The sequence below is a fragment of the Notolabrus celidotus genome, chromosome 23 (genome assembly GCF_009762535.1).
Source record: "Notolabrus celidotus isolate fNotCel1 chromosome 23, fNotCel1.pri, whole genome shotgun sequence".
Classification (NCBI taxonomy): domain Eukaryota; kingdom Metazoa; phylum Chordata; class Actinopteri; order Labriformes; family Labridae; genus Notolabrus; species Notolabrus celidotus.
In genome coordinates, this window is record NC_048294.1 from 11,440,362 (window position 1) to 11,468,016 (window position 27,655).

A 27,655-nucleotide genomic window follows, 5' to 3' on the forward strand; every position below is an offset into this window, starting at 1 on the left:
TTGGAAATGCGGAACTCAACCAGGCAGAGTGTGAGGTAAAGAGGCGGAGTTTGAGCCTCCTCGCCAACACTGTGTTCCCGTCTGGGAGTCAAGTCATTCATGTCCTTATTTGGGCAAAAGCTCGTAATCTTAATATCTTGTGAACCGTCGCGTTAGAAAAACATTCAGTACAGTGTGTGCTGACAGAGAAATTAGCTTCGTAGAGCCAAGCCGTTTTTGGAACCAGGCTGTAAACATGTTTATTAATGCTGCAAAGATCGTCTTTTTTGAATTGGTGTGTATGTGGTTTCTGGTGTTTCTGCAGCCAGCCTCAAGCGGATTCTCAATGAACTGCAGTTTATAACACTTTTGCGTGGGCTTCATATTTTGAGACCAAAGGTTGCCTATCGGTTGAGACGCTGATTTTAAGTTATCGTCATCAATTGCATTTTTAGAACAAATTAGCTGATCTTAATGTTTGTTTTGTTTTTCATTTGTTTTATTCTGTATCCAGTTTTACTGTTTTAGTGGCTCAATTGTTTAAATCACTGTAATTTCAGCACAACCTCACTGTATTTTTCATTCACTTTTAACAGCTCAGGTCCTACCCCTAATCTTTTTCCTTGCTTTTAATGCCATTTTAATCTCCCTGTCTATTTGTACCCTTGGTGTAAAGCACTTTGAAACAGTGTTTTGAAAGGTGCTATATAAATAACTGTATTATTATTATTATTATTATTATTATTATTATTATTATTATTATTATTATCAATGCAGCAGGATCAAGCAGCGAACAAGTTTAGGGACTAGCTATAAACGCATGAAAAGGTTGTGAGTGAGAAATGGAAGAAATTGTGACTGTTTTTTTCACAGCTCTTTTCTTATAAAGGCTAGAAATAAAAACATCATTAAACCCTTGCATAATGTAGGAACTGCATCATGAAAAAGTGAAAGATCGACCAACCATATCTGTGGTCTGTTGTGCATTACAAGGGAAGTCACCGTCTCCCACCTTTGAGCTCAAAACATCCTGTTCCCCTATTAAGAGCAAGGTGAGTGCAACTGTGAGCGTGTATGTGTGTGTGCATGTGTGTTGCTACCTCTTGGCTCTCTTTGTGATTTCTCCGGCGAGCATTGCAGCATTGCCGATGGGGTTCTTCAGGGCCTTTTGCAAGCTCTTCAGCTGGATGCCAGCGCTCTGCAGGGAAGAAAACACACGACTAAATGGGTTAATTGGAGATTATGCATTCTGAATTTTTTTTATGTTAGCTTTACTAACACCCTATTATCTATCCCGTTGACTTTGCTTTAATGGGCTTGACACTTGTGCCTCATTAAAGCAGATCTGATGAAAAAACAGACCATTCTCCTCCCCATTGGATAACGCTGTTGTTGCATTATTTAGGTTGCCATGTCTAATTAACTTAAAAATCCCCAGCTGCTGTTTTAGTTTGGTCCAAAGAGGCTGACAGAAAATTAAAACACAGTTTCCTGGTGTAAAATAAGTATAAGGAAGTTGCACTTGATCGTCTATTTTTAACAGAGAAGATGTTACAGCATCTTGAAAAAGCACATAGGAAGTGCCGCTGGGAGTTTCAGACAAGCAACAGCCACTTCCTCTCCCCAGAGCGTCTGTACTTTTCCACACAGAAATAACAGGTCAGTTTTCGACTGAGACAAGAGAGAGAGAGAAGATACAAGGGAGTTTTACCTGGAAGCCGTTGAGGGCCACGAAGAGCCTCAGGATGTCATTTGTGCCCTCAAAGATACGGAAAATTCTCAGATCCCTCATCACTCTCTCCACTCCGGCATCCTGTGATAACAAAAACAGAAAGAGTATCATTCACTGTTATCATTTATCTTTTAAAATACAATTACAGGCTTGTTAAATAAAGACATGCTGAGAGGTGGCTCACTGAATCCTTCTTTGAGGTGAAAATATTCACACGACTGCTTATTCTCTATGAAACATACTCAGAGCAGGAAGTTTGATGATGGTAATTAAGGTTTCAAGTTTCATAAATAGAGGGCATCCAACAATCGCTAAAAGCTACATATTAGCGTATTGTAAGCTGTTGTCCAAGGTTTTGTATTCAGTTGCAAACATCACAATTTCGGCCTCTCAGTTTCTAACCAGGTTTCCAATGCACAGATCCGAGTAGGCGGGATGCTACCATGATGAGGTTCAGCACTGATTGGCTTTCTGAGGGAGGAGGGTGCAGACCATTCTGTGAGCAGAGTTCACTGAGGTCTGTTGAATCTGTTTTACCCTCTTCCTTTTACACAGACAGGTTCCCAGTTTGAGTTTCACAGTTTGAAAGAAGTGAACTACATAAAAACCTCAAAACACAGCAGCCTGTACTGAGTGGATTTTGCAGCAGAATGACCCCGCCCCCCTCACCTTGTTTTGTTCCATGACTGAGCAAAGTTTCCAGTGCTGTGAGCAGCTAGTGTAGCAGCCTGTCTAGTTTATTTTAAGCGGAACAACATCGTTGTTTACATCGCCCTCGCCATCGCCTACACATTTTCAGCTTGTTTTTACTTATCTATCATAGTAAACCTATTTTTTTTTTCTTTCTGAAAAAAAAAACTCTCTCTGTGGTATCAGCATCTCTGGAACACTTGTGACTTCTATGAAGCAGCAGCCACAACACCACAATGGTGAAGTGTAAGAGACGTTTCTGACACTGGGGCTGCCTCACCTGCTTAAACATAATGTAGGTCACTTTGGTGTATATCTTAAGTCAGCTTTAAGATATACATCATGACATTGTAACATGTTGAGTTCAAGTCAGTGATTACTGTTAAAACAGAGTCTAGGCAATGTGCTAATAGTGTAGATACAGAGAGTTGTTTATTAAAGTTGATGCAACCAGGAACTAAAAGCTCAGACAATAGCTTAAAAACTAAAAAACACTTTTTTCTCACTTTGGTACGGTGGCCCTGAAGGACAAAACCAATTCAGAGAAGATAAAACACTTTTACAAAGCTAGAGAAAAATTTACATTTTGGAAAACATTTTTACATTTAAGGAAACAAATCTACAAAATCAAAAAACACTTTTACAAGCGATGAGACAATTTTACAAACAGCGAAACACTTTTACCATTCCTGAAACAAATTTACATTTATTTTGAACGGAAAGGGAATGTACCAAATACTGGAAGGGATCCGGGAGTGATCGAGTGAGGGGTTTGGATCATAGACTGTATAAAATATGGATGTAGTATCCGTGACGTCACCCATCTGTTCCTGAACGCTGTTTTTAAGCCAATCGACGGCAGCAGCCATATTGGAAATGTGGAACTAAACCAGGCAGAGTGTGAGGTAAAGAGGCGGAGTTTGAGCCTCCTAGCCAACAGCTTTGTGTTCCTGCTGAGAGTCACTTCAGTCATGTCCTTATTTGGGCAAAAACTTGTAATCTTAATATCTTCTGAAACGTCGCACTAGAAAAAAATTCACCCCCCGTACAGTGTGTGCAGATAGAGAGATTAGCTACGTAGAGCCAAGGCGTTTTTTGAACCAGGCTGTAAACATGTTTATCAATGCTGCAAATATTGGTGTCTATGTGGTTTCCGGTGTTTCTGCAGCCAGCCTCAAGCAGATTCTCGTTGAACTGCAGTTTATAACAACTTCCGCATGGGCTTCATACTTTGAGACCAGAGGTTGCCGCTTGGTTTGGATGGAGAGAAACCAAGCAGAGCGACGCTTGGTACTGGTACTCCGTTTGGTACCAGATCACTTCCAGTATTTGGTACATTCCCTTTCCGTAAAAAATAAATGTAAATTTGTTTCAGGAATGGTAAAAGTGTTCTCCCACTTGTAAAAGTTTTTTTTTGATTTTGTAAATTTGTTTCCTTAAATGTGGATTTGTTTTGTTCCTGGTAAAATTGATTAGCGAATGTAATTTCGTTTTATAAAGTGTAAAAATGTTTTCCAATATGGAAATTTGTCTCAAACTTTGTAAAAGTGTTTCATCTTTTGTAAATTTGTTTTGTCCTTCAGGGCCACCGTACTTTAGACTCACAAAAAACTACAAAACTCCAACTCTCGGTCCAACTTTTTAAACCTGCTAGCATTTAAAGGAGCTGGTTGTGTTTATATGTAAATGTCTAAATGAGTTGCAGGATTCTTCCTAATGGAAGTGTCAAGCCATGCAAATCAAACCCAGGGACCTTTTACTTAATTTAGGAACTCTGTAGAACTAGTTAAGATTTTTAAATTTTAAACATGGCTCCAACTTATGTTAAAGCTCCTGTGGTGAGAACATTCAGTTGACCAAGGAACTGTTAAGACTGTGTGTGACAATTTGAAATTTCTAAAGGGATATGAAAAGTTCCTGGTAGGGACTTAAGGTATCAAAAAACAAGAGGGGGGACGTAATTGTGTGGAAAAGGAGAAAGGTTCCAGGAACTGTTTTGACTCATGGTCTTGAGGTTAAAATCAATATAAAAGTTCCTGAAATAGTTCCTGAAAAGGTTCCTGCAGCAAAAACCCAGGCTGTTCTATACCCAAAAGGAGGTATGCTTTTCGAATCAGGAAGTATGGTGTCAACTGTTTTGATGCTGGTTCTTAGAGTAAGAATGTTTTTCATGTTTCTGTGTTCTTTAAGAGTTCCTGGGCTGAGTCAATTTTTAGCAGTGTAAACATCAACTTTTGCCTTAGGTGAGCCACAAAACAATTATATTGCCATTATAAAATGTCGTTTTCAGGCAGTGAAATAAGAAATATTCTTTACTTAAAATTCCAGCAGGGGATAACAGATATTGTTAAACTTTTGGAGTCTTTTTTCTTTTACAGTTTTTGTCTTTAACAGGCAGTTAAACTCACCTTCATGAAACCCATACCACCCATGACCTGAACACACTCGTCGGTCACTGTCCAGGCTGCTTCCTGTCATGATTTGAAAACAAAAAAGAGAGAACACACATCAGGTGAGCTTTTTCCCCTCCTGAAAACGTTTTCAAGTCATGTTAGGTCAGCAAAGAGCCTGGAGACGTCTACTTCCTATATTTACAACCTCAAGGGTTCAGTCATTCAGACTCAGGGAGATTGTAAACATTATGAAATGGGTGTTGATTTTTCCTGATCACAAACTCGTGTTATAACTTATTAATTACAGTCCAAAAAGGTTGATTACAAGAAAAAGGCATTGCTGAATTTCCTAAAAGGGATGTAGGAGGCTGTTGTGAGACACTTTTGAGTAATTCATGTTCTTACAGAGGCAAAGATCTTGCTGATAGCAGCCTCTATTTGGAACTCAGTCGCTCCGCTGTCCATGTTGCCGCTGATCATGTAAGCCATCGACTGCAAAAAAGAAAGAAGAAGTGAAGTCAGCAATATTTTCTCATATCTTGTTCAGTGCTGCGGAAACCGTCAGCACCAGTAACTGATAACCAGGAAATGATAAGGCAGGATACAAATATCTATGATCAGGCCTTAAAACTGGGGTTGGCAGTCTCAGAAAACTATCATGAATTTGAATGTAACATTTCCTCAGGACCCCCGTCTAACCCCTCCCCTCCTCCCTCAGAGCTCCTCCAAAACAACGCCCCCCCCCCCCCCCCCGCTCACATGCACGAGCGCCGCTGACTTGCGACCATGTGATGATGACTGATTCAAAACCGGTCCTCACCAAAACATTATCATAGTGAAAGTTAAAAACACAAATAAACATGGCTGCTGTTAGTACTCACAACTATCATTCTAGCATTATCCAGTAGTACCAGTGACAGGATATCAGGGGAAAAGTTCTAACACATGTAATACTGTAACAGCTCTACTGTTTGTTAAACCTGTTCAGTGTAGATGTTCTTAATTCCTACAGTGTTGACAGTCAGTGAAGGCATCAGGAGAGGTGTAGAGTGTGCGAGTGGGAGAGAGGAGAGACAAGAGGAGAAGTTCTTCATTCATTCAAACATTGATTGTTGCTTTGTTGGTTGGCGTGATCACGGCCGACAGTGACCGGTTATTAAAACTCAACGTGTTCACGAATTGGCTCGTCATCCCTACAGCGTCCGGACTGACGCTACAATACATCTACATTTCTGTAGGACTTACTAAATGTCCATGAAAAACATGAAAAAGTCGATTTTGCATGATATGGCACCTTTAACGTGCAATAAGTACTCATCCCTCTTTTCTTACATGTGCAATACGTCTTTTCTACTCTTCTGTTTTATACTATGCTACAAGTCTGCACATTTTTCACTGCGTTACTGGTTTTGTAAATATTTGTAAATGTACTTATTTAGTTGTGTATATACTTCTTAAGATATGTTTATTTCTACTTCTTTAACTTTAATTGCTAATAACTTTTTAATGATTGCTATATCTGCTCTTGTTTGCTTTATAGTGTTTTGCACCGTCTACTGCTGCTGTAACACTTACATTTCCCTGTTGTGGGAAGAATAAAAGATTATCTTATCATACCTTATCTAACCAGTATAACAAAAAAGTGTCTCTAAATCTGACCACCAACCAGAGCTTTAACACCTCATTAATCAGATTTATATGTGTGTCAGTGTGGATGAAATCGCCCACCTCAGTCACATACTGCAGCATGATCATGCGAGCGATCTTCTCCTGGATCGCTCCATACTTGTGGATCTTGTCCCCGAACTGAGTTCTGTTCACTGCATGATCCACCTAAGAAAGAACAGAGAGCAAAAAAATGGCGGTCACTCTATCACAGAAGAGTTTGTAGTAACAGACCCAGACAGCATGAAACCAGGAGACTTCCTCAAACTTCAACCGTGTTGTTTTCTGTTCCTGTTGAAGGGTTACTGTTTGTTTCTCTTGTTAAGAAGAAGCTCTGCTGTGCTGTGGCAAGCTGGAGGCACTGAGGTAGAAGCTGCGCACGTGTGACCACAAAGTTAACACGTTGACATTAAAACTGAGCTTATTACTATTAGACTGCTGCGTTAGAACACTGTTATTACCACAGGAGACCACTGAAGACGTGTTGTTTTACACACACCAGAAAAAAACACAGCAAATCAACAAACAAAAACACTGACTCAGTGGTAAAACCCCCTCACTGCACGTCTCCATTTAAAAAGAGCAAAACCACCTAACTGTCCGTGGATCTGCATCTGTAGTGTTACAAAAATATATTCCAGCATATTTACTTTGATGCATACAGCTAAAATGTGTCTTAATATGCATTGTCCTAACAAAAGAAACAAGACTACATTTGCATTTTTATCAAGAAAGAAGATGGGGGGAAAAAAGAATGATTGTTGAAGCTTTGTAATAAAACGATCATAATACAGGACAGACTTCTTTGTGGTTTCTTGTCTGGTCCTAAGTTTGGCAGGATGTTGCATGACGACTTTTGGTATCACACATCTCACACCCAAAATATGAATTGAGTTAACCACCAAACATTTGCCGGTTACAGCTCCTCCGATGTAAAGGTTCTCTGTTTCCCATTTGTTGTTGTTACTTCGGGACGAGACAAGATGTTTGACATCTTTGCTTGCAGCTTCGGGAAATTATGATCCACATTTTTTGCATTTTATTTCACTCAAGCACTAAGAGAAAATCTCGTACAGAGGTCTTAGTTTTGTAACTATTTAGTTTTTGCATCTTTCAGGGTTCCCACTCTTTTCCAGGACATTTTCAGCGATGATCAAGCTGGTACATCAGTCTAAATTTAGTTCCTATATTACCAAGTAACAATGATGGGCAACTCTCATCTCAGGTTTCTCTTTTCTCAAAACATATAAAAATTAGTGAAGTAAAAACAAAAGCACCAGCAAAGGAATCTGGAAACTGCCTTACTGAAATAAATAATAATAATAATAATAATATTTATAATAATAGTAATAATGATAATAATCATATTTATAGTAATAATAATAATAGTAATAATAATAATAATAATAATAATAATAATAATAATAATGATAATAATAATAATCAGAGGATCATTGCATTAATTGACCTAAATAGAACTGAATGACAAAATGGCCACAAATGTTTCTCAACTCACCTCAAGCTAAAAATATAATTGCTTTAAAAATGTTTATTTGAGTTACCGTAAACCATGAAAAAAATCGCACCGATGTCTGTTGTGATCAGCGATGTCTACAACGTGCAGTTTCTGTGCAGCTGTGTTGCTCTTTTTGTTTCATTTGCAGCCTGCAGGGAAAGTTGTGAGACACAGACCCCCAAGCTCTCTGCCCGACTCTTCTAGTCACTCTTTAACTTCAATATATGAGTCTTTGAATCAAAAGAGCACTCCACAAGGTTAAAGTACCATAAAAAATAAACAATAAACCTCAGTTTTCTGTGAATGCATGGTTATGACCAAGTGAGGGAGAAAAGACGTGAAAAAAGTCAAACAACTGGAGTGGTCTGTGAGGCTGTCTTTTCCTGCACAGCGTACACTCAGCTTTCAATGAATGAGGAGGTGTTTTTCTAATTGTGTCAGGTCGCACGCAGTCATGTTGGAGTAATTTTCCAGGACAATACGTGATTTTCCCAGGTGTTTTCCAGTACTGGAAAACTGGTCAACTGTTTTCCAGGTTTTCCAGGTTTTCCAGGACGTGTTGAAACCCTGATCTTTGTATGGAGAGGATTGAATCACAGGATTGAATCACAGGATTGAATGCTACTTTTTTGTTTGATAGGACTGCTGAAGAGACAGGAAGCGTGGGGAATACATGCAGGAAATCGCTGTGGCTGGCAGTCGAAACCATGGCCACTGTGACAAAGACCACAGCCTCCATATATGGGGCTCGTGCTTGAACCACTAGGCCAACTGCGTCACGTTACTTTTCGAAAAGTGAGTTTTAACTGACTTCCTGCACATAAAGCCGAAACCTGTTTGCTTTATTCTTGTGGTGCTGCAAATAAACACACAACATATGAAATAGGTTGAATCATTTCTCATCACAGCAGCTCTGTCAGTCTTTCCCTGTAAACCTCTGCTTGTGCAACAGTATGAGTATAACAAGCTGAACCCTGGGAGTGATTGTAGGCCTCATGCCCTTGGTTTGATTCTGAAATTATAAAACTCATATTTTGAACTCAGTTTGCAAAGTTCAATATTTGACACCACTGACCTTGGCAGGTAGCAGCCAACAGACAAAAGCAGAGGTAGCTACAAGACAGGGAATTTCCCATGAACCCACATCCGTGGAAACATATGATTGAAAGTGGGGTGTCACACACGCGCAAGAGCGGCAGCAGATGTGGAATAGAAGCACACAGAGAGGTGTGCAGCTCATCTTCACACTTCACAACCGCCGTCCACATTGCTGACACCGTGGGATAGTTCACTCACAGCTTTAGAGATGACACCCTTCATGGTGCCGGAGAGAGCCGCCGCCATGCCGAAACGCCCATTGTTCAGGATGTTCATGGCCACCTTGAAGCCCCCGCCCAGCTCGCCCAGGAGGCAGTCTGCAGGCACGCGGACGTTGTCGAAATACACCTCGGCTGTGTTGGATGCCTTGATGCCCATCTTCTTCTCAGGAGGGCCACTGCGGGGGGAAGAAGACGGGGTGAAGGTGATGATGTGGTCAAATAAAGTGATTGAAAATGAGTCCAGAAGGTGATTAAGAGTTATTATGAGTGCTAACTGTGTCACTCCTCCGAAGCTCCTTTCCACAATGAAGGCGGAGATCTTGTCCTTCATCTCGCCTGTCTTTGGATCCTTCATGGGTGTCTTGGCGAACACTGTGAAGATTTCAGCGATACCTCCATTGCTGGATGGAGAAAAAGAGGCAGCAGATTTTTAAAACATGTTAAACTACACTACGCTGCCCCCTTGTGGTGAAACTAAAAACATCCTGATTGTGCATGCTGTAATTCAGTGTCCTGACCTGATCCAGATCTTGCTGCCACTGAGAGTGAAGAACTTCCCACAGGGTGACTCGACTGCTGTGGACCGGATGGAGGCGGCATCAGAGCCACTGGCCGGCTCAGTGAGACAGAAAGCGGCAATCGTCTCTCCTGGAGAGAGAAGATAGAAACAAAGTATGAAACAAAAGTTGAATTTTTTTCCAACAAATAACTGATCCTGACCACAAATCAACAAGCGACATTGGACCTAATCCCACAGGAGGTTGTAGATGTACAGTATCTCACAAAAGTTAGTACACCCCTCACATTTCTGCACATATTTAATTATATCTTTTCATGGGACAACTCTGCAGAAATGACACTTGGATACAGAGTAAAGTAGTCAGTGTACAGCTTGTTTAACAGTGTAAATGTACTGTCCCCTCAAAATAACTCAAAACACAGCCATTAATGTCTAAACCACTAACAACAAAAGTGAGTACACCCCTAATTGAAAATGTCTAAATTGGGCTCAAAGTGTCAATATTTTGTGTGGCCACCATTATTTTCTAGCACTGCATTCACCCTCTTGGGCATGGAGTTCACCAGAACTTCACAGGTTGTCACTGGAATCCTCTTCCACTCCTCCATGACAATATCACAGAGCTGGTGGATGTTAGAGACCTTGTGCTCCTCCACCTTCCGTTTGAGGATGCCCCACAGATGCTCAATAGGGTTTAGGTCTGGAGACATGCTTGGCCACTCCATCACCTTTACCCTCAGCTTCTTTAGCAAGGCAGGGTCCGTCTTGGAGGTGTGTCTGGGGTCATTATCATGTTGGAATACTGCCCTGTGGCCCAGTTATTGAAGGGAGGGGATCATGCTCTGCTTCAGTGTGTCACAGTACATGTTGGCATTCATGGTTCCCTCAATGAACTGTAGCTCCCCAGTGCCGGCAGCACTCATGCAGCCCCAGACCATGACACTCCCACCACCATGCTTGACTGTAGGCAAGACACACTTGTCTTTGTACTCCTCACCTGTCTGCCCCACACGCTTGACACCATCTGAACCAAATAGATTTATCTTGGTCTCATCAGACCACAAGACATGGTTCCAGTAATCCATGTTCTTAGTCTGCTTGTCTTTACCAAATTGTTTGCAGGCTTTCTTGTGCATCATCTTTAGAAGAAATGTGAGGGGTGTACTCACTTTTGTGAGATACTGTATTCACATATGCACAAAACTCCTTTTTCTGCAAAAGTCAGACTCAGACTAAGGTTGGTGCGGACCCTGAAGAGTGACATGTAACAGCATACCTGCCAACATTGGACAGTGAAAAATAGGGAGATTTTCTTGAGTATCGTACAATCAGCCTATACCTAGCAACCCCGTCCATGTATGACCCTGAACTGCAGATTAATACATTTAATAAACGGATATGTAAGTTGAATGCTTTAAATGTCTCTTAATTCAAGGGTTAGCACTAAAACATTGCAATGCAAACATACAACATTTGAAAAATCCACATCTTAAAAATATGACAAAATTCATAAACATGTTGAAGAGTGAGAGTAGAGTGAACCACTGCAGTGAGGAGTAACACACATATGTTCCAGGTAGGTTTGTGTTGACACCATATTTTAATGTTAATACCATTCTAGTATTATTTCACTGAAGGAGTCTCTGTAACATGAATCTACATCTCTATGTGCTTTTTAAAGTCATTAATCTGGGTCCTTTAAATCATATTTATTACCTACAGCTAAATGTTATCTGACCCACAGTAACCTCTGCATCCTCAGCCTCTGCTGTCAGGACTCACACTGCTGTCATCAGATTCACACAGCTCTAATCTCTCCTCATGAACTTTAAAGAGGATGCTGCGTTATTGCACGTCACAACTTAAGTTAGCTATAAGAACAGGGCTAACCCACTTTAATGAGGGATGGATCAAATATTTAAACTGTGCAGAAGTTTGTTGAACTCATAACAACTTGTCTTATGAACACTTTGGCTACCGGTGTCACAGATCTACCCGTGTGTCTGTGTGTCTGTGTTTACCTGCTGTCAGAAACCATGTCATGCAGCCTCTTTTGGATTAAACCATCTACAGGGAGAGGAGGGGTGGACGTTTTTTGGTGTTTGAATACAAGGCTCAAGTAGAGGACTTCTTGAAAAAGAAGTTGAGGGATCAAATCCAGGCCAAGTCTCAACACTATCTCTAAGCTATACAAAGGCCTCCGGAAGTTAAGGAGTACATCCTACATGAAGGAGAAATGGGAACGTGAGGGTAACTTTGCAATCTTGATGGAGGAGTGGGAGGATTTAAATGCCAAGCAATGGAAGTCAACTAACTCCCTGTCATGGAGAGAGTACAATTGGACGTACTTGGTTAGGTTCTTTATAGCACCTGTACAAAAACATTCAGAGGGGCAGACAGCATGCTGGAGAGGGTGTGGGACGCTGAGAGCAAACCACTTTCATGTGTTTTGGGATTGTTCAGAGATTGAAAATTACTGGAAGTCAATCGGAGATAGCATTGAACAAGTTTTAAAAATCAAGATTGATTTATGTTTTCCAGTATTGTATCTTGGCAAGATGCCACCTCAACTTATCGGCTTTTCCAGAGTGTACATGTTTAGAGTAATGCTGCTGGCAAGCAAAAAAGCCATAAAGAAAAAGTGGTTAAGTCAGGATTCACCTGCATTAGTAGATTGGTTTAATGTGATGTATGACAATTTTGTAATGGAAAAACTAACGTTTACTCTGAGGCTACAAAAGGGATGTTTTTGATAAATGTTGGAAAGGATGGATTGAGTTCATTAACCCCAATAGAACAGATTTCAGGTAAAGATCTACAGCTGTACTGTAACTCCCTTAGTTCACTGCTACACATGGACTGTTGTGTTTTCTTTGTTTGTTGTATTTCTGTTTGTCCTTTGTTTTTTCTTGTGAAAAAAAGTGCTCATTTGAGAATGTGCTGTAAAAATCTATCTTGAACTTAAATCAAAAGAAAATTGAAGAAAAAAAAATAAGTTGAGGGACACTCATTTGATGGACATCAACGTGAAATGGGGAGATTGTCTGGACAAATAAAAACTTGGGTGTACAGCGGGAGAATAAGTTATAAAGCGGTAGACTCCCGCCTAAATCAGGAGTGTTGGCAGGTCTGTAACAGGATATATAAAAACATCTGAGGTTGAAGAAGGAGAATCATAATTTTAAGACCAGCAAAGATATTTGCACATCCCGTCCTGCCTCTAAGGTCATCTCCTCCTCCTCATCTGACAGGTTAAAACTTTGCGCTGTGAGGAAAGAGTGAACAAGTAACTTTGGAGTGGTTTTCCCTTCTTCTTTACACGTGGCCTTCCAGTTCCAGGATGGCTTTAACCACATCTGACATCTTCATGTGCTGCAACAAGTCCTACACCCCGCCTCCCTCTAAAACAAATCCTGACGTGTTTTACTCTTCTAGTCCTGGTTTCTATTGATCACTGAGCTGCAGTAAACTCCTGAAGATGCACATAAATCAAAAGTTTGACAACTTCAAGTACTGTTCTTCTTACCTGTGGCAAGCTTAGGCAGATACTTCTCCCTCTGGGCTGTGTTCCCGAAGAGCAGGATACCCTTGAAGCCGATGGACTGGTGGGCACCCAGAGTGATGCCAACGCCCAGATCGTGACTTCCAACGATCTCGACAAGCCGGGCGTACTGTAGCAGGGGAGAATTTGATCAAATCAGATTCAGCAAAGCTCAATTTTCAGTAAATATTAAAGAGTGGAAAGATGAATCTGATTAAGTAAAAGGTACCTGTGTGTTTGAGAGGCCGAGGCCGCCCAGGTCGGGGGGCACCTGCAAGCCAAAGGCACCCATCTCCTTCAGCCCCTCCATGGTGTGATCCTCTACTTTCTCCAAAGCATCGTTCTTAGCGGGGTCATTCACCTCCTGGGAGAAGAAACACACAGCGTACAAGGTCACGATGATGGATACAGGAAGGAAGTGGACTTTCAGATTGACAAAGTTTCACAGAAGTTTGAAATCACCTCGAAGAATTTGTTGACAGGCCCCACAAGCTCCCGGAGAAACTGTTCCTGCTCCTCATTCATCACTTTGACAAAGACAAGAGGAAAAGTTATCTACATCACTTCTTTGTGTCAAGTTTCATAACATTACATCATCTCATCTGATTTACCTGAGGGGTAGGGAAACACTTGAGCAGTCTGAATCTGTCCTTTGAAAAGGTTGACAGCATAAGATTTGGATTCCTGTGAGAGACAAGGTCAAACATAGTCACGCTTGGGCAAACAGAGCATGCAAATGATCGCCTGGAGAGTTCCCTCGTGGAAAGGAAAACAGAGGAGTAACGTTTGCACCCTCAAAGTATACTACGCTCTTTCATCTACATTGTTTACATTTGTTTCACAAGTTCAGTGGGGACAGAATTGTGGAAAACAGCTCCACTGTGCTACTGGAGGTAAAAAAACCTCACCTGTAAACTTAAGATGTTTTAGCTTGCTGCTTGAATCCCTATAAAGACATCAATCAATGTGATCTAACATGGGAGTGAACATAGACTGTATATAGAATAATAGATAGCACTCTAATAAAGAATAATCGAATATATAATATAATATAATATAATATAATATAATATAATATAATATAATATAATATAGTATAATATAATATAATATAATAATTTACAGTCTATGGTTGTGACCAAGCGGCAACTTCTGGTCACCCATTCAAAAAAGCTGATCTTTACAGCAGAAATAAACATGTTTACAGCCTGGTACAAAAGACAAGTGTAGTCTGGATAGCTAATTTCTCCATTGGCACGCACTGTTCCAAGGATGGATTTTTTTATAACGTGTTATTTTTGAAGGTATTAAACTTACAAGTTTTGCCCATAGACTGTATAAATAATGGACATAGTATCCGTGACGTCACCCATCTGTTTCTGAAGCGCTGTTTTGAGGTCAATTGTCGGCGGCAGCCATTTTTCTGCTGTCAAGGGATTGTGAGGTAAAGAGGCGGGCTTTGAGCCTCCTAGCCAACAGCTACAGTGTTCCCGCCTGTCAATCAAGTCAGCTGTGCCTCTCATTATAAGACTCGTAATCTCAATACCTTCGAAATTATCGCGTTAGAAACAAATTCACCCCCGTATCCAGACTACACTCGTCTCTTGTACCAGGCTGTAAACATGTTTGTGTCTGCTGTAAAGATCGTCTTCTTTGAAGTAGTGTGTATGTGGTTTCTGGTACTTCCGGAGCCAGTCTCAAGTGGATCCTCAATGAACTGCAGTTTTTAGCACTTCTGCATTGGACTCTTATTTTTAGACCGGAGGTTGCTGCTTGGTTTTGCCCAAAGAAGGGCATAGCTGACAGACTATTGTGTGTCGTTGTGTGGCTTGGCCTTTTCCGTTTGTACCAGCTGTTGTCACATCCTCTGACGGCACAAATAATTCCCGTTTTCCTCGAAGGCATCACTTTCGAGAGATTTGTTGCTCTATCGGCGTTGAATTAGTCATGCTACTGCCATTTAACCATTGACCAGAAGCAAGGAACCAGAAGTGCGTCTGTTAACTGCCTGCATCCGTTCAACCACCAAAAATAAGGTGAATAGCTTGTTATTTCGCTTTTACGCTGCTGAACCTGAGTAACACTTTCATTCCTTCCTGTTTTTAACATGCTTGAATGACAATAAAGTGAACCATGACACTACAATAACAGATAGAGACATAACGTACAGTCTCAACAGCCTTCTTTTCCACTTTGGTTGCAGTTTCAGTGCCGACGGCAGCAGGCTTCTCCAGCACAGCCTAAAGAGGAAAGAAATAACAGATTAAAAAAAACTTAGAGCAAACTGTGATCAGTGAGAAGAAAACAGGGGAATCTGACACAGCAGGAATACAGACACTGCTGGAATAGACAACCTGACGGGAACAGGTCAGATCGAAGGATGTGGTAAGAAAACACACGTTTCAACTCAAGCTAAAAAAGAACACCTTACAGGACAAAGGTTAACAGATTCAGACAGTGTGCTGTTTGGTTCTATAAATAACATCATGGGTGACTGGAGTCCAAGGTTTGAAGCAAGAGAAACAATGACTGAAAATGTTTCCAATGCCAGCCAGGGCACCCGCCTGAAAAGATGCACATGATTTGATCCCAAGCTCCAAATAGGTGAAAGGTGATGCCGGGACAACTTTTAATAAGGAGAGTCCTAGAATCATGTTCACTTGTAGCCTAAATCAGTATAAAGAATTAGTCTCAGCAGTCTGGTTTGCTGTGTGACCTTAAAGTAAGCTCAATGTTTCTTTCAACTTTTTCCCCCGCAGGTAGAACGAGCAAGACGTGAGATAAAAGTGTGTCTGTGTAACTTGTGGCCTCGTGAGTTTGGCAGACGTCCTTGTTTGTGAGTACATTGTTTGTACATTGTGTTCTGCTTGCTTTGTTTTGTTTGAATATAACTGCTTTAGTAACTGTTAAAGAGACGGTAGGAGGAGGCGTGTGTGTTAGTAAAGCAGAGGGAAAGAGGGAGCAGAAGAAGAGAGTGTGCTTCTGTTGTGTTGCTGTGTTTGCTAATACAGACCTTTGTTGATATGTGTTCAATCATAAAGTTATTTGTTTGTCAGTGTATAATAAATGTTGTGGCTTGTGTGATTTATCTGGGTCAGTTTGTAGAATGTTGCTAGCCTAAAGTATTATGCCCCACCCTTAGGCCTGTTAACACCCGTTAAGTGAGACATCCAACATTTTTATCTTGCTTTTTTTAAAATTTTTAACTATTTGTTTTTATTGATTGTGTTTTCAGCTTGTACAGCACTTTGGTCAACGGCGGTTGTTTTAAAATGTACAATATAAATAAAATTTGACTTGACTTAGGCGGCCCTATGAGGCTAAGACAACAAGTTTTTGGCGGATTAAGCCCTGTGAATAATATTAAAGATAAGGTTCATTAAATAGCTGAGTCACTCTTTTACATTTGAGTCAGCAGATAATAAACAGACCTCTCATACAACAATATGCTAATAAAAGCCTGATATATCATTCCTGACTCGCTCTAATCGATTTCAAAAAATCTTTTAGATTGACATGTTGCCTCCATCATATCAATGTATTTATCAATGTTCCATAATAAGACATGATGTCCTTGTTGGATTTTTATCTTTATCCACTCTCGCCTCCTTAGCCCTCCAGCTGTTTTCATTTCAATCCACACCGAGTACTCAGTGTCCCCATCACATACACCACATTCACATTAAAATGAAAGAGGCTCATTGGACTTCACACATCCAGGGAAAGCATGTTTGATGTGAATCAGCTGACTGCACACAGCGGAAACGCTCAGCTGGGGGCTGCGGCTGAGTGACAGGCTGGACTGATTATGACCCGGTTGCGCTCCCGGCTGACACCTGACCGCGTTCACATGCTTATTTTTCTCAATAAGAGCGAGTAGACAGAGAACTGGACACTGTGAGTCTAAAATAAGTTGTCCTGTTGCAGTAAATCCACATTTTGAAGTCTTAGTCTTCACTATACGACCATGCGTCCACAAAGATTATTTATAAGCTTGCTCCTCACGTTGATATTCAGCGTGTTCAACATTTTGAACACCTCAATATGATCTGTAGCTGTTTAATACCGTCAGTAATATACATTGTGTCATGAAGGAAAATGCATTTGGCATTATTTTTGACATGGAAAACTTTTACGTTCTTTTTTTTGTGATTAAATGATAATCAATCGTTAACATTTTCAAAGATCTGTCACAGAAAATACTCAAAATTTACATCCCTAATTTCAAGAGATTTAACTTATTTGTTTTAGTATTTAATACTTTCATTTGGGAATCGCTCACTTTCCATTTTTGGTATTTTTGTGCGGCCATTTTTAGTCTTTTTGCAAGTTACAGAAAAAAAAGTGTGCTATGGTTTTATTTGAGTTACAACACACCTTAAAAATAAAAAAGGATTACTTTGTTTACAAAGAAAGATAAGAGAAAAAATATATATTGCAACTGTCAATATCTGAGAATTGAAATAAAATAATAGTTGTTTAAATTTTGAGTTCAATTTACTTTTTTTGAAAATCATTCGAGAATTGTGAGTGAATCGTATTGTGAACCAAAAATCAGGATTTGAATCGAATCGTGGGTTGAGTGTATCCTCACATCCCTAATACATTATGATTATAGTATTGTAGAAACATCCACAGAGCATCTGCTTCTCTAACTCAGTGAACATGAAACAGGAATTTATGAAGGTAAAACACCCAAACTCATGGATCCTGCTCTACACTACCCTTACAATGCAGCTTTGTAGTAACATAAACCAAAAGGATTGAATCAAATCATCTTTTACACAACACTGCAGAGACATCAGTGAGAGTAAACACGAAAGATGTCCTTTTACTGCCTTTCCTAAATAACCCTGTCACCCACTTCCACAGTGTCACCTTTAGGACACCATGTGACCGGTGAACTTTCCCCCACTTCCAGCAGAGGCAGTCGGTGTTATGTCAGCCAGCTACTGATATAACTCTGAGCCAGACAAGGACGATCAGCTTCCTTCAGCAATGATATCTTACAACCACCAAGACTGTATCAAACATCACACTGACTGTAAACTCATTTAATCAGGGTACAGATTATTGAACTGGATTGTAATGAAGTGTAATGTTACCTCTGCAGCTTGGCTGGCGTAGAGACGAGCGTGTTGTGCAGCAGCCACAGCCCCTGCATGACGAGGACCTCTGTAACCAGAACACAATAATACAGATGATTTATTTACATGTGTTAATATTTCTGATAAATGATCCACAATAACATCCATAACCTTTCTTACCCAGATAGGACGGGAGGAATCCTGAGAATGGCGCCGCACAGCGCGGAAGACTGGCTCACTTTACGAAGCAGCATGATTTAGTTTGCTCTAAAGAAAAGAAACAAACACTATTTATCTTCAAAGCCTCCGGCAAAGGATCAAACTCAGACGGATACAAGACAGGGAGGCAAACAGTAAATATCCACAGGGAGGCTAGCAGCTAGCTGCGTCCTGACGTTGTCTGGTTTTGTAACTTGGTCAGCTTTGATTCTGCGCAGAGAAACAATAAACTAATATCATTCTTGTAAAGTAAATATCAACAATATCAATATGAAGGACGTACCTTTGTAAATTATACAATGACACGTCCACTGGGTCTGAGTTGTGGCCGACTGGTTCTCCAAATGACCCACTGTGGTTTTACCTGAATGTTTCTCCCTGTTAGCCGGAAGCAGACTGTCAAGCCGCAATGCACCATGGGATATGCAGTTTTTTCATGGTTGTTGTTTTTTTTTTTTTTAATTGTGATAATTGTGAAAGAAATATGTGAAAATTGGACTGATCTGGTATATTAAGATCAACAACAGCAGCGGTGTACTAAGTTTAATATATATACCATACATACATACATATATATATATATACATACATACATACATATATATATATATTTAAAAATATTAAAAATTGCATTCTCTGGTGCCATTTAAGTGGAAAATGAATGAAAAGTGCCCTCTAGATGCCCCAACAATGTTAAAAATGATTAATAGTGCCCTCTGGATACCCCACCAATGTTAAAAACATTAAAAAGTTCCCTTTTGATGCCCCTAAAATGTTTAAATTGATTAAAAAGTACCCTCTAGATGCCCCAGCAATATTAAAAAATGATTAAAAGTGCCCTCTGGATATCCATATAGTTATGTTTTGTTATGTTGATTATGTACTACAATAAATAATATAGAAATAAATAAATCGTTATTTGTTTCCTTTTTCATAATTCAATTTCCAGCACTAATGGTCACATAAGTATTAACCAGAATGCAGGAAGTAAGTGTTAGTTACTCCAAATTTTCTCCCCCAGACCCCCCTCTTGTTAACGCTGCCTCTGTGCAGTCAAATCCACCCTAAACTCTGAGTACCACGTGTTTTAAAGGAGGTGCGTTTTTTTTATTTTTTCAACCCTGCCCCTCAAACAGCCTGAGTACACCACTGAAGAACAGGATAAAAATGAGGATAAATACAAACTAAGGAATATAGAAAAATCTATGAAAATTATTTTTTATATTATGGGGTTTTTAACATATTTTACTAGTTCCATCCGTTCATGACTATGAAAAGCAGTTGCTAGACCTAATACTTATTATAGATATCTGTATTCAGGGATGAAAAGTAACAAATAACATTTACTCAAACAACTGTAAATTAGTAGCTTTTAGCATACTTGTACTTGGCTAACATTTTTATTCTTTACAATCCATGAAATGTATAGTATGTAGTATTAAGTGGTATTTAGCATGATAGACCTGCTAGAAATGGAATATAATATTCACGAGTGACAATTTTTTTGTGATATCCAAAATAAAATAAAAATTCCAGATGAACAAAATGTAACTTGACTGATAATGATTGTCGTTTTTCCCTGGAAAAAATGTCCATTCATATTGCCAATAAACACAAAAATAGCCATAAAGAAATTGTGGTGACCAATAAGATGTTGAGGCTCTGTCAGCATCTAGTTGGCCTGATGTCAGAGACTAAGGTGCATTTCGACCAAGAGTTCCGGGGTCTTTTAGCCCCCAGAACTACTTTACCCTGAACTAAAAGATTCCTGTGCCCCCATTGTTGTCCGAGTTTCGACCGTGGGCTGAAGTCCTGGGTAGCTTGTGCAAATCAGGCCAGTGACGTATGGAGAAAAAAAATTAGATTAAATAATATTTTGAAATCTTAATAAAAAAACTAAACTAGTATGCATTCCCAGGAACTCCCTCTGTGTTTCAACAACTGTGTAAACTCCACAAACACTGTTACGTTCAACAGAAAGTCCCAGGACCTTTGAAAAGTACTACCTCCAAAGCAGGGGCTTTTCAGGGGGGAGATTATCTACCCCTGAACTAAATGTAGACCCTGTTGCCTTCGGTCGAAACGCACATAGTTCAGGGGTAAAGTTCCTGCGGTCGAAAAACGCTTCAAGTGATTGCAAAATTTTAAAATATAATCCATGAATCCAGAGAATGAATGCTGAATTTACTGAGTAAAATTAGGCAATTTTTTTTTAAGTATTATGAGTTGACTGAAGCCCTTCGGTAGAATAAATACAGAAAAAGAAAGCTTTATCCTCATACTGTGCTTGGTACATTCCAGATAGTGTAAGCATCTTGTTCCTGAAATAAACAAAGTACATGCTGTGATTATTCTCCTCCTAGAAAGAATTACGTCTGAGCAGAATGTCAGTATCAAATTTATTCTCAAATACACAAACAAAGGTGGCGATATGAAATCAAACATGACACAGTCAATGTCATTTCTTTTTGAAATGTTGAATCTTCATTTAGCACCTTAATAGTTTGGTTATACATGATTTATATAGTCACTCATACAAAAATGAAATGGGTGAATAATGCGAGTCAGTAACATAAAAATAAGCATGGGGAGCTGGGGCATTTGGATCACAGTAACTTAGGATACACACTGAATGTAATCAAAGTACCGCCGTGTCAGCCATCTTTTGTCCTATTAGTACCGTTAAGCCTCTACAGTCCCACACCAACCTTACAATTAGAGTTATTGACGACTAGGCCTAAACAGTGATTTCTAAAACACAGTTCACCTGACATTTTTGGACCTATTTTCTTTTCACATTAGCTGTTCTGTGTTGTTTGCATTTACATGAGAGTAGTAGATATATACAGAAAGGTTCATTGTCAAACAATGTTGGAACATAAGGAGTCATTTTCATGTACCTGGAGTGTGGAAATGTCTGTAAAGGTAAAAAGAGTAAGGCACTCGTAAAGTATGCAATGGATTCTTACCAATCATCTGGATATGTTAACAGGATTGTACCTTTTTTCAAGTACATGGTGTACCTGGTGCCCTGTGGTGGTAAAATGATTACTGGATGGACAATAGCTCAAATATCACACCTCTGTTTGAAGGATTGCTCTGATAAGAACTCCAAATACTTCACTGGAAGTTTGTTTGCTGAGAAAAATGACCAAGCTTACTACTGAGATTTGAGATGTTTCCAATACCAGATCCAATACCAGTGTTATATCACATACCCCTCCTATGGCAGAGCAAAGGCCACAACTGACATTGCAATCTTTAGCACATGCCACAAGATAATCAGGGCTAATTTTAGGCTAACTTCCTCTTCCGAGTATGCGCCCTATGGATTGTCAAGTGGAACGAAGCAACAGCCAATCAGGATGCACGCTGAACTGATGATGGAAGCACAACATAAGCAGCCATGGCAAAAACAGTGAAGGCGAAGCATAAACTCAGAGAGACGTCAGAAATAAGGGGCTTACTTGTTAGTTTGTAGCAAAGACGGAAGTGTTTAGAACACATCACAATCCAGGAGGAGAGGAATCAAAAAGAAATTGCGACTGCAGTGGACGTACCAGATAGCTAATAGCCCGTCATGTTTGTTTACTCCAAAGTCACATTAAGATTTTGAAAGATTTCCAGTTCTGAGAGTCCGGACTCTGGTTGTTGCTCTGCATACCAGACCCTATACAATCAAAACTATGGAGTCTTTAATTTTTTGTTACCGTTCGGGGCTGCTCATGTTAGCAAAAAAGGTTAAGATGTTTTAAATCTTTTCGTATCGTCCCATAGAAGCGTCTATCTGAAACCTATTTGTTATTTTTCGGAGGCAGAAAAACGTTACCGTACCAGAACAGTGCATCAGCTGACATCCCTACAGAGGCTGCCATTTAGAGCGAATCAGATGCAAATACTAACATTGAGATCATTATTGATATCTGTACTGTTATCGGTTTTGGTATCAGTACTGATGTAGATACTTAAATCGATACTGATACTAGCACTGTAAAAGAGTTGGTATCAGTACTAGTATCAGTGCTATTAGGGATGCTGGTATCAATGATAGTATTGGTACTGATATCAGGATTTGTATCCATGCTGTATCAGTACTGGTATTTATATTGTTATCAGTAGTGTTGGTATTAGTACTGTATCTGTGCTGATATCAGTTCTGGTGTCTGAACTAGTATCAGCAGTGGTATAGATGCTGGAATCAATAGTGATATCTGCACTGTTAAAAGAGTTGGTCTTAGTACTAGTATCTGGGCTAATATTGGTACTGGTATTAGTACTAGTACCAGTTCTACTATGGATGCTAGTATCAATGATAGTGTTGGTACTGATATCAGGATTTGTATCTGTTCTGTATCTGTACTGGTTTTTATATTGTCATCAGTACCAGTATCAGTAGTGTTGGTATTAGTACTGTATCTGTGCTGATATCAGTACTGGGGTCTGAACTAGTACAGATGCTGGTATTGATTCAAGTATCGGTGCTGGTGCAGTATTGGTTTCACTGCACATGCACATTCAATGCTAGTATCGGAGCTGGTATTGGTACTGGTATTGATGCAGTTCTCAGTACTGGTATCAGTAAATATCAGTGCTGATATTGGTACTGGTATCTGTATCAGGATGAGTTTGAGATAAAGTAGAGCTGGTCCTTCAGATTAAAAGGCAGGTACAAGGAGAAGTCACACTCTGTAGACATTTAGTCAGAACATATCCTGCATTCATTGTGTAATAAATCTCTTTCTTTTCTTGCTGATGTGAAACCCTGTTCTCACCATATGTGTAACAAGCGCCCTCAAAACCACGAGGCCCTTGTGAGCTCCAAAAGCTACCATCAGATCCTCGTCAAAACAAGTGGGAACCGCACACTAACTTCACATGAGAGGTCACAGAGAAACTACATGACGTCCACGAAAAACTCGCTGGGGTTTCCCATGGCCAGGTGGAAAGACTGGCGTGAGGCAGTCAGCTCCGGTGGTACGGAGCCAAGGTCGCGGGTGGGCGGAGCTCCAGGAGGCCCCCCTGGAACGGATGAAGGAGGCATGCCTAGAGCTGGATGCATGGGGGCTGTGGCCATCTGCTGTGGGTGAGGAAGAGCGTGAGCTGTGGCCATGGCCGGGTGTGGGTGCTGGGGTACCATCATCACCATCATTGGGTTGTATGGGAGGATGCCAGGCGGGTAGGGGGACATGTGGGGGGGTTGGGGTAAGCGGTGGTGATGCGAGCGCTGGGAGGAGGCGTGGCTGTGCTCGCTTGGGGCGGCTGAACCGTGGCCTCGCCTGAGGCTGCTGCGGGTGGAGTATTCCGATTCGCTACCGCTGCCAGAGCGTGAATCGGGCCCGCCTCCTTCTCCGGGTGCACCAGAGGGGGATTTTTCTCCTCCGCCCACCGTGCTGCCGGGACCTTTAGTGCTGCGACGTCGCTCGCCCTCACTCCTTGTTGACCCGCTGCTCCGGCTCCCTGAAGACGGAGAGAAGAATGTTGTTAGATGAGACCTGAACAGGTTTGAGGGGTTAAGCTAGCTTTGATTTCCACTGCTCTTAACCTGCATAGTTAAACAAATATCAGTGATTTTCTTCTTTCTTAAATTACTTTCACAGCAGTTCTGTTGAAAACGTTTACGAAGATACCAGATGGCACGATTTACCACAACGTTTCAACAAAATTGAATTCTTTACACTATCTCTTCTGCAACATCTGCAGATGTTTATTGTTGTCTCAGAGTTGTGATCTTTGTGAACACAACCCTCTCAAAATGTCAGAGTCTCCCTAAGGAGGTAATCTTGCAATTTCGTACGGCGAGGAAAAGTGAAACCAGAACTTCTGGCTTCTCTTCCAGTGGCAAGGAAATCTCATTAAAGGTCTCTTTGACATTTGTAACTATGCTAATAACACTCTTTACAGTGTGTCCTGCAGTGAGCTTCATTTATCTAGAGAAAGGTCAGATGTAACTTGGTAAATATTTGTTTTGTGTTAATCTCCGTTTACACACCTTCGCTGTGCTGGCTGCCCGTGCTGCCCGGGGCGTAGCTGTAGCTGGTGAGCTCGTGGTACGGAGGTGGCTGGCTGGAGAAGGGGTGTGTGGGGTACGGCTGGTAGGGGAAGGTGTGCATCATGGGCCATGGGGACGCTCCGGGGAGGGGCAGGGGAGCCAGGGTGTCCTGGTCTGAGGCCCCGCTGGAGCCATCATTGTCATTCAGAGACAGGTTGGCCATGTCTGAGTGGGAGATAAGAGAGAGGAAAGAAAGAATGGGAGGAGTGAATAAGCTGAGTGTTTGTAGAATATATGGTGAGACACTAAAGCTGTACAGCCCTCAGTGTGTCCACAAACTAAGCAAATGTGATTATAACACTGTAACATCCATGCAGTCAGAGTTTAGTGTCAGTGTGTTTGTGCCACTCACAGTTCTCACAGTCACTTAAATCTCCAAACACATAGTAACACTGTTCAGAGAAGGTGATCTTGTTGACGGTGTGTCGGATGAAGCCGGCCTTCAGGAGGTTGCTGGCGTACTTCCTGGCTTCACGGCGGTCCTGGAAGCCCTCGATGTGGTGGAAGAGCCACTCCACTACGTCTGAGCCTGAGGGAGGAAGAGTGAGACGTGAGATAAGACTGAACCTCATTAATAGGGGTGACCCCAAATAGTCGAATATTTGACGATTCAGTCTGAAGAGCCTTAGTGGACTGCCAAACTCATAGTCGAACATCTGCATATGAAACAAGGATCATTCCATTTAAACTATGGGGGTGCTCAATGTCTAATTTTATATAATTTCCTGTTTTCAGTATAAACCATGTCTCAAATATCCTATTTTGATATAAATATAAACTTATAAATACTTACTATAATTCTGGAAATAGCTTTTGAAGTGTTAAATCTCCTTAAGGTGGTAATTAAATCTCCCCTGGTAATTAAAGGTGGACTGTCCCATTTAGCGGGACCTGTGGAGCAGCGATACCTCAGCTGGTCTTTAAATCTTGTAAGGGTCATAGCAGCTTTAAAATGTCGGACAAAATAAACTTCAGATGATCCTGAAAAGGGGATGAAGATGAGGAGCAGCTTCATGATGAGGGCTGTGAGATCAGGGACTACCGGACCACACAAAAACTGTTCTGGGCCGCTGGAACGGTGCCAAAGGAACGAGGAGCGCACTTCTGCCCGTGAACACGTTGTTTTTTGTTGTTGTAAAGACTTGAGCGGACAAAGACAGTGACAGACTCTCTTAAAAGGTATTGTTAAGGGATTTAAAAACCCTTTAGCTGGTTCAGGTTTGATTTTAAACATTATAGAAATGTTTAGTCTCAAGTTAGACAAACTACCCTCCACAGCGCTGGTCTCTGCAGAGTGAACAATATTTAAATATCTCCCGATGTCCTCCCCTTTTTTTGCGTTTAAGCCGTTAAGGATGTTTTTTCCTTACTAATTTAATGATATGTTTTTGTTTATTTTCATGGATGAACAGAATTTAAACATTATGATGTGCCTGCAAGTGTTACGACTGTTGTAATTTCAGTCTTTATTAATTTGATTTGCAGGCACTGAAACATTGTTCAGATAAATCATGTGCATTGCTCTGAGCCCATTATGTCTATTTATACATGTTTATTTTATAATGTCACGTCTTTTTATGTTTAACTCTCATCAGTTAAACATGAGTTTTTTCTCGTTCATCGCCTATTTGTTTTTGCAAACAATACTTAAAATAAACAAAAAACTTTCATACTACTCTAGTGTCTCTTTCATTTTAAGCTACGATCCTCTTAATTGTAAATGTGTATTACAGTCATATGGTCACCATAATGTAGACTTTGGGTCAGTGAAGAAAAAAAACAAGCATTTGATGATTCGTCGACTATGGCAAGAACTGACGAATAAGAGTTGAAGCAAATCCTTAGTTGGGGTCACTCCTACTCATTACACATTCGTTTCATGTCGTATCGTGTCGTTTTGTATTATATCATTTTGAAGTTAGTTATATTGTATGGTAGTATCACATTTCTCTGTGAAAAATATGTATAACAGATTAAAGTAAAACAGTAAAGCACTGATGTAAACGTTCTAAACACTTAAAAATGAACAAAATACAAGTTATTAAAATCTGTGTAAAAAGAAATCAAGAGCAGGAGAGGTCCATTAAATACACACATACATAATACTCAAATGTCACATGAGCACACTCTAAGGCGTCAGCTTAAGGTTTATGGTAGTAAATACTTTGTAGTTCATAAATTAATCAATAGAAGTATCTAAAAATATCCTGTCGTAATTGGTAAAGCTATGTAAGAAATAACAGACAAAACTAGTATTTATAAGCGCTCCTCTTCCCCTTTAACTCTCTCACTGGATCAAAGAGATTATGCAATATATTAAGCTGTTATTAATAATTTACTAAAGTATAATAACTCTTTAAGTATTGGTGTTGTGTCATAAATTAAGGAAAAACCCTAAAGTTGAAATCAGGAGTTGAAAATAATAAATGTAATCTAACTTTTCACTTCAAAAAGGACAAAATGGAAAATCTTGTAGTTTACGTCACTGTGATTATTTGCAGGTGACTCCAATTTAACAGATGTTTCCTGTCAAAACATGCAAGCCTGTCTTTTTTTTTTCCTCCTCGCTCCTCCGAGTCACACGGTTTTAATTGAGGGAACATAATGCCGGCCCTGTAAAGTCCTGAGAGGCTCAGAGCGGTCATTAAACTGATCTCCGTTTTCAGTCTCACCGAGGAAAGCGTTGGGGATGGTGATTTTCAGCCACATGCGGTCTCTGACCTCCAGACCCGACTCTGGGGAGGCCATGGCTTTGGCGACGGAGGCCATGTCGGAGTGCAGCGATAAGTTGAAGTCATCGAAACCTGGAGAAAAGGCAGGAGAGGAAAAAGTGAAGTGCATGAAAAGGATGAATGAAAAGATGATGAGAAATCCAAACTGGGTCAAAACTGGAAAGGGAGGAGTAACTTTAAAGAGGAGATCAGAGAGCAGAAGACATCATTTAT

At 40.4% G+C, this 27,655-nt stretch overlaps 2 protein-coding genes across 2 annotated transcripts in view; both read right to left on the minus strand.

The window, feature by feature from the left end:
• Positions 1-19,061, minus strand: part of LOC117807708 (active breakpoint cluster region-related protein-like) — a 64,807-nt gene extending 45,746 nt beyond the window's left edge. The window contains exons 1-16 of the mRNA XM_034677093.1: positions 18,945-19,061; positions 18,623-18,709; positions 18,461-18,530; positions 15,524-15,595; positions 13,967-14,039; positions 13,818-13,882; positions 13,585-13,719; positions 13,341-13,485; positions 9,813-9,942; positions 9,570-9,695; positions 9,272-9,470; positions 6,523-6,627; positions 5,200-5,286; positions 4,810-4,872; positions 1,691-1,792; positions 1,080-1,177 (exon numbers count right to left, since the gene is read on the minus strand). Coding sequence (XP_034532984.1) covers positions 1,080-1,177; positions 1,691-1,792; positions 4,810-4,872; positions 5,200-5,286; positions 6,523-6,627; positions 9,272-9,470; positions 9,570-9,695; positions 9,813-9,942; positions 13,341-13,485; positions 13,585-13,719; positions 13,818-13,882; positions 13,967-14,039; positions 15,524-15,595; positions 18,461-18,530; positions 18,623-18,696 — 1,544 coding nt within the window. The 5' untranslated portion in view covers positions 18,697-18,709; positions 18,945-19,061. The remainder of the gene's footprint in view (positions 1-1,079; positions 1,178-1,690; positions 1,793-4,809; positions 4,873-5,199; positions 5,287-6,522; positions 6,628-9,271; positions 9,471-9,569; positions 9,696-9,812; positions 9,943-13,340; positions 13,486-13,584; positions 13,720-13,817; positions 13,883-13,966; positions 14,040-15,523; positions 15,596-18,460; positions 18,531-18,622; positions 18,710-18,944) is intronic.
• A 1,980-nt stretch (positions 19,062-21,041) lies between these two features.
• Positions 21,042-27,655, minus strand: part of dvl2 (dishevelled segment polarity protein 2) — a 31,413-nt gene continuing 24,799 nt past the window's right edge. The window contains exons 12-15 of the mRNA XM_034676308.1: positions 27,383-27,514; positions 25,063-25,239; positions 24,651-24,875; positions 21,042-24,118 (exon numbers count right to left, since the gene is read on the minus strand). Coding sequence (XP_034532199.1) covers positions 23,556-24,118; positions 24,651-24,875; positions 25,063-25,239; positions 27,383-27,514 — 1,097 coding nt within the window. The 3' untranslated portion in view covers positions 21,042-23,555. The remainder of the gene's footprint in view (positions 24,119-24,650; positions 24,876-25,062; positions 25,240-27,382; positions 27,515-27,655) is intronic.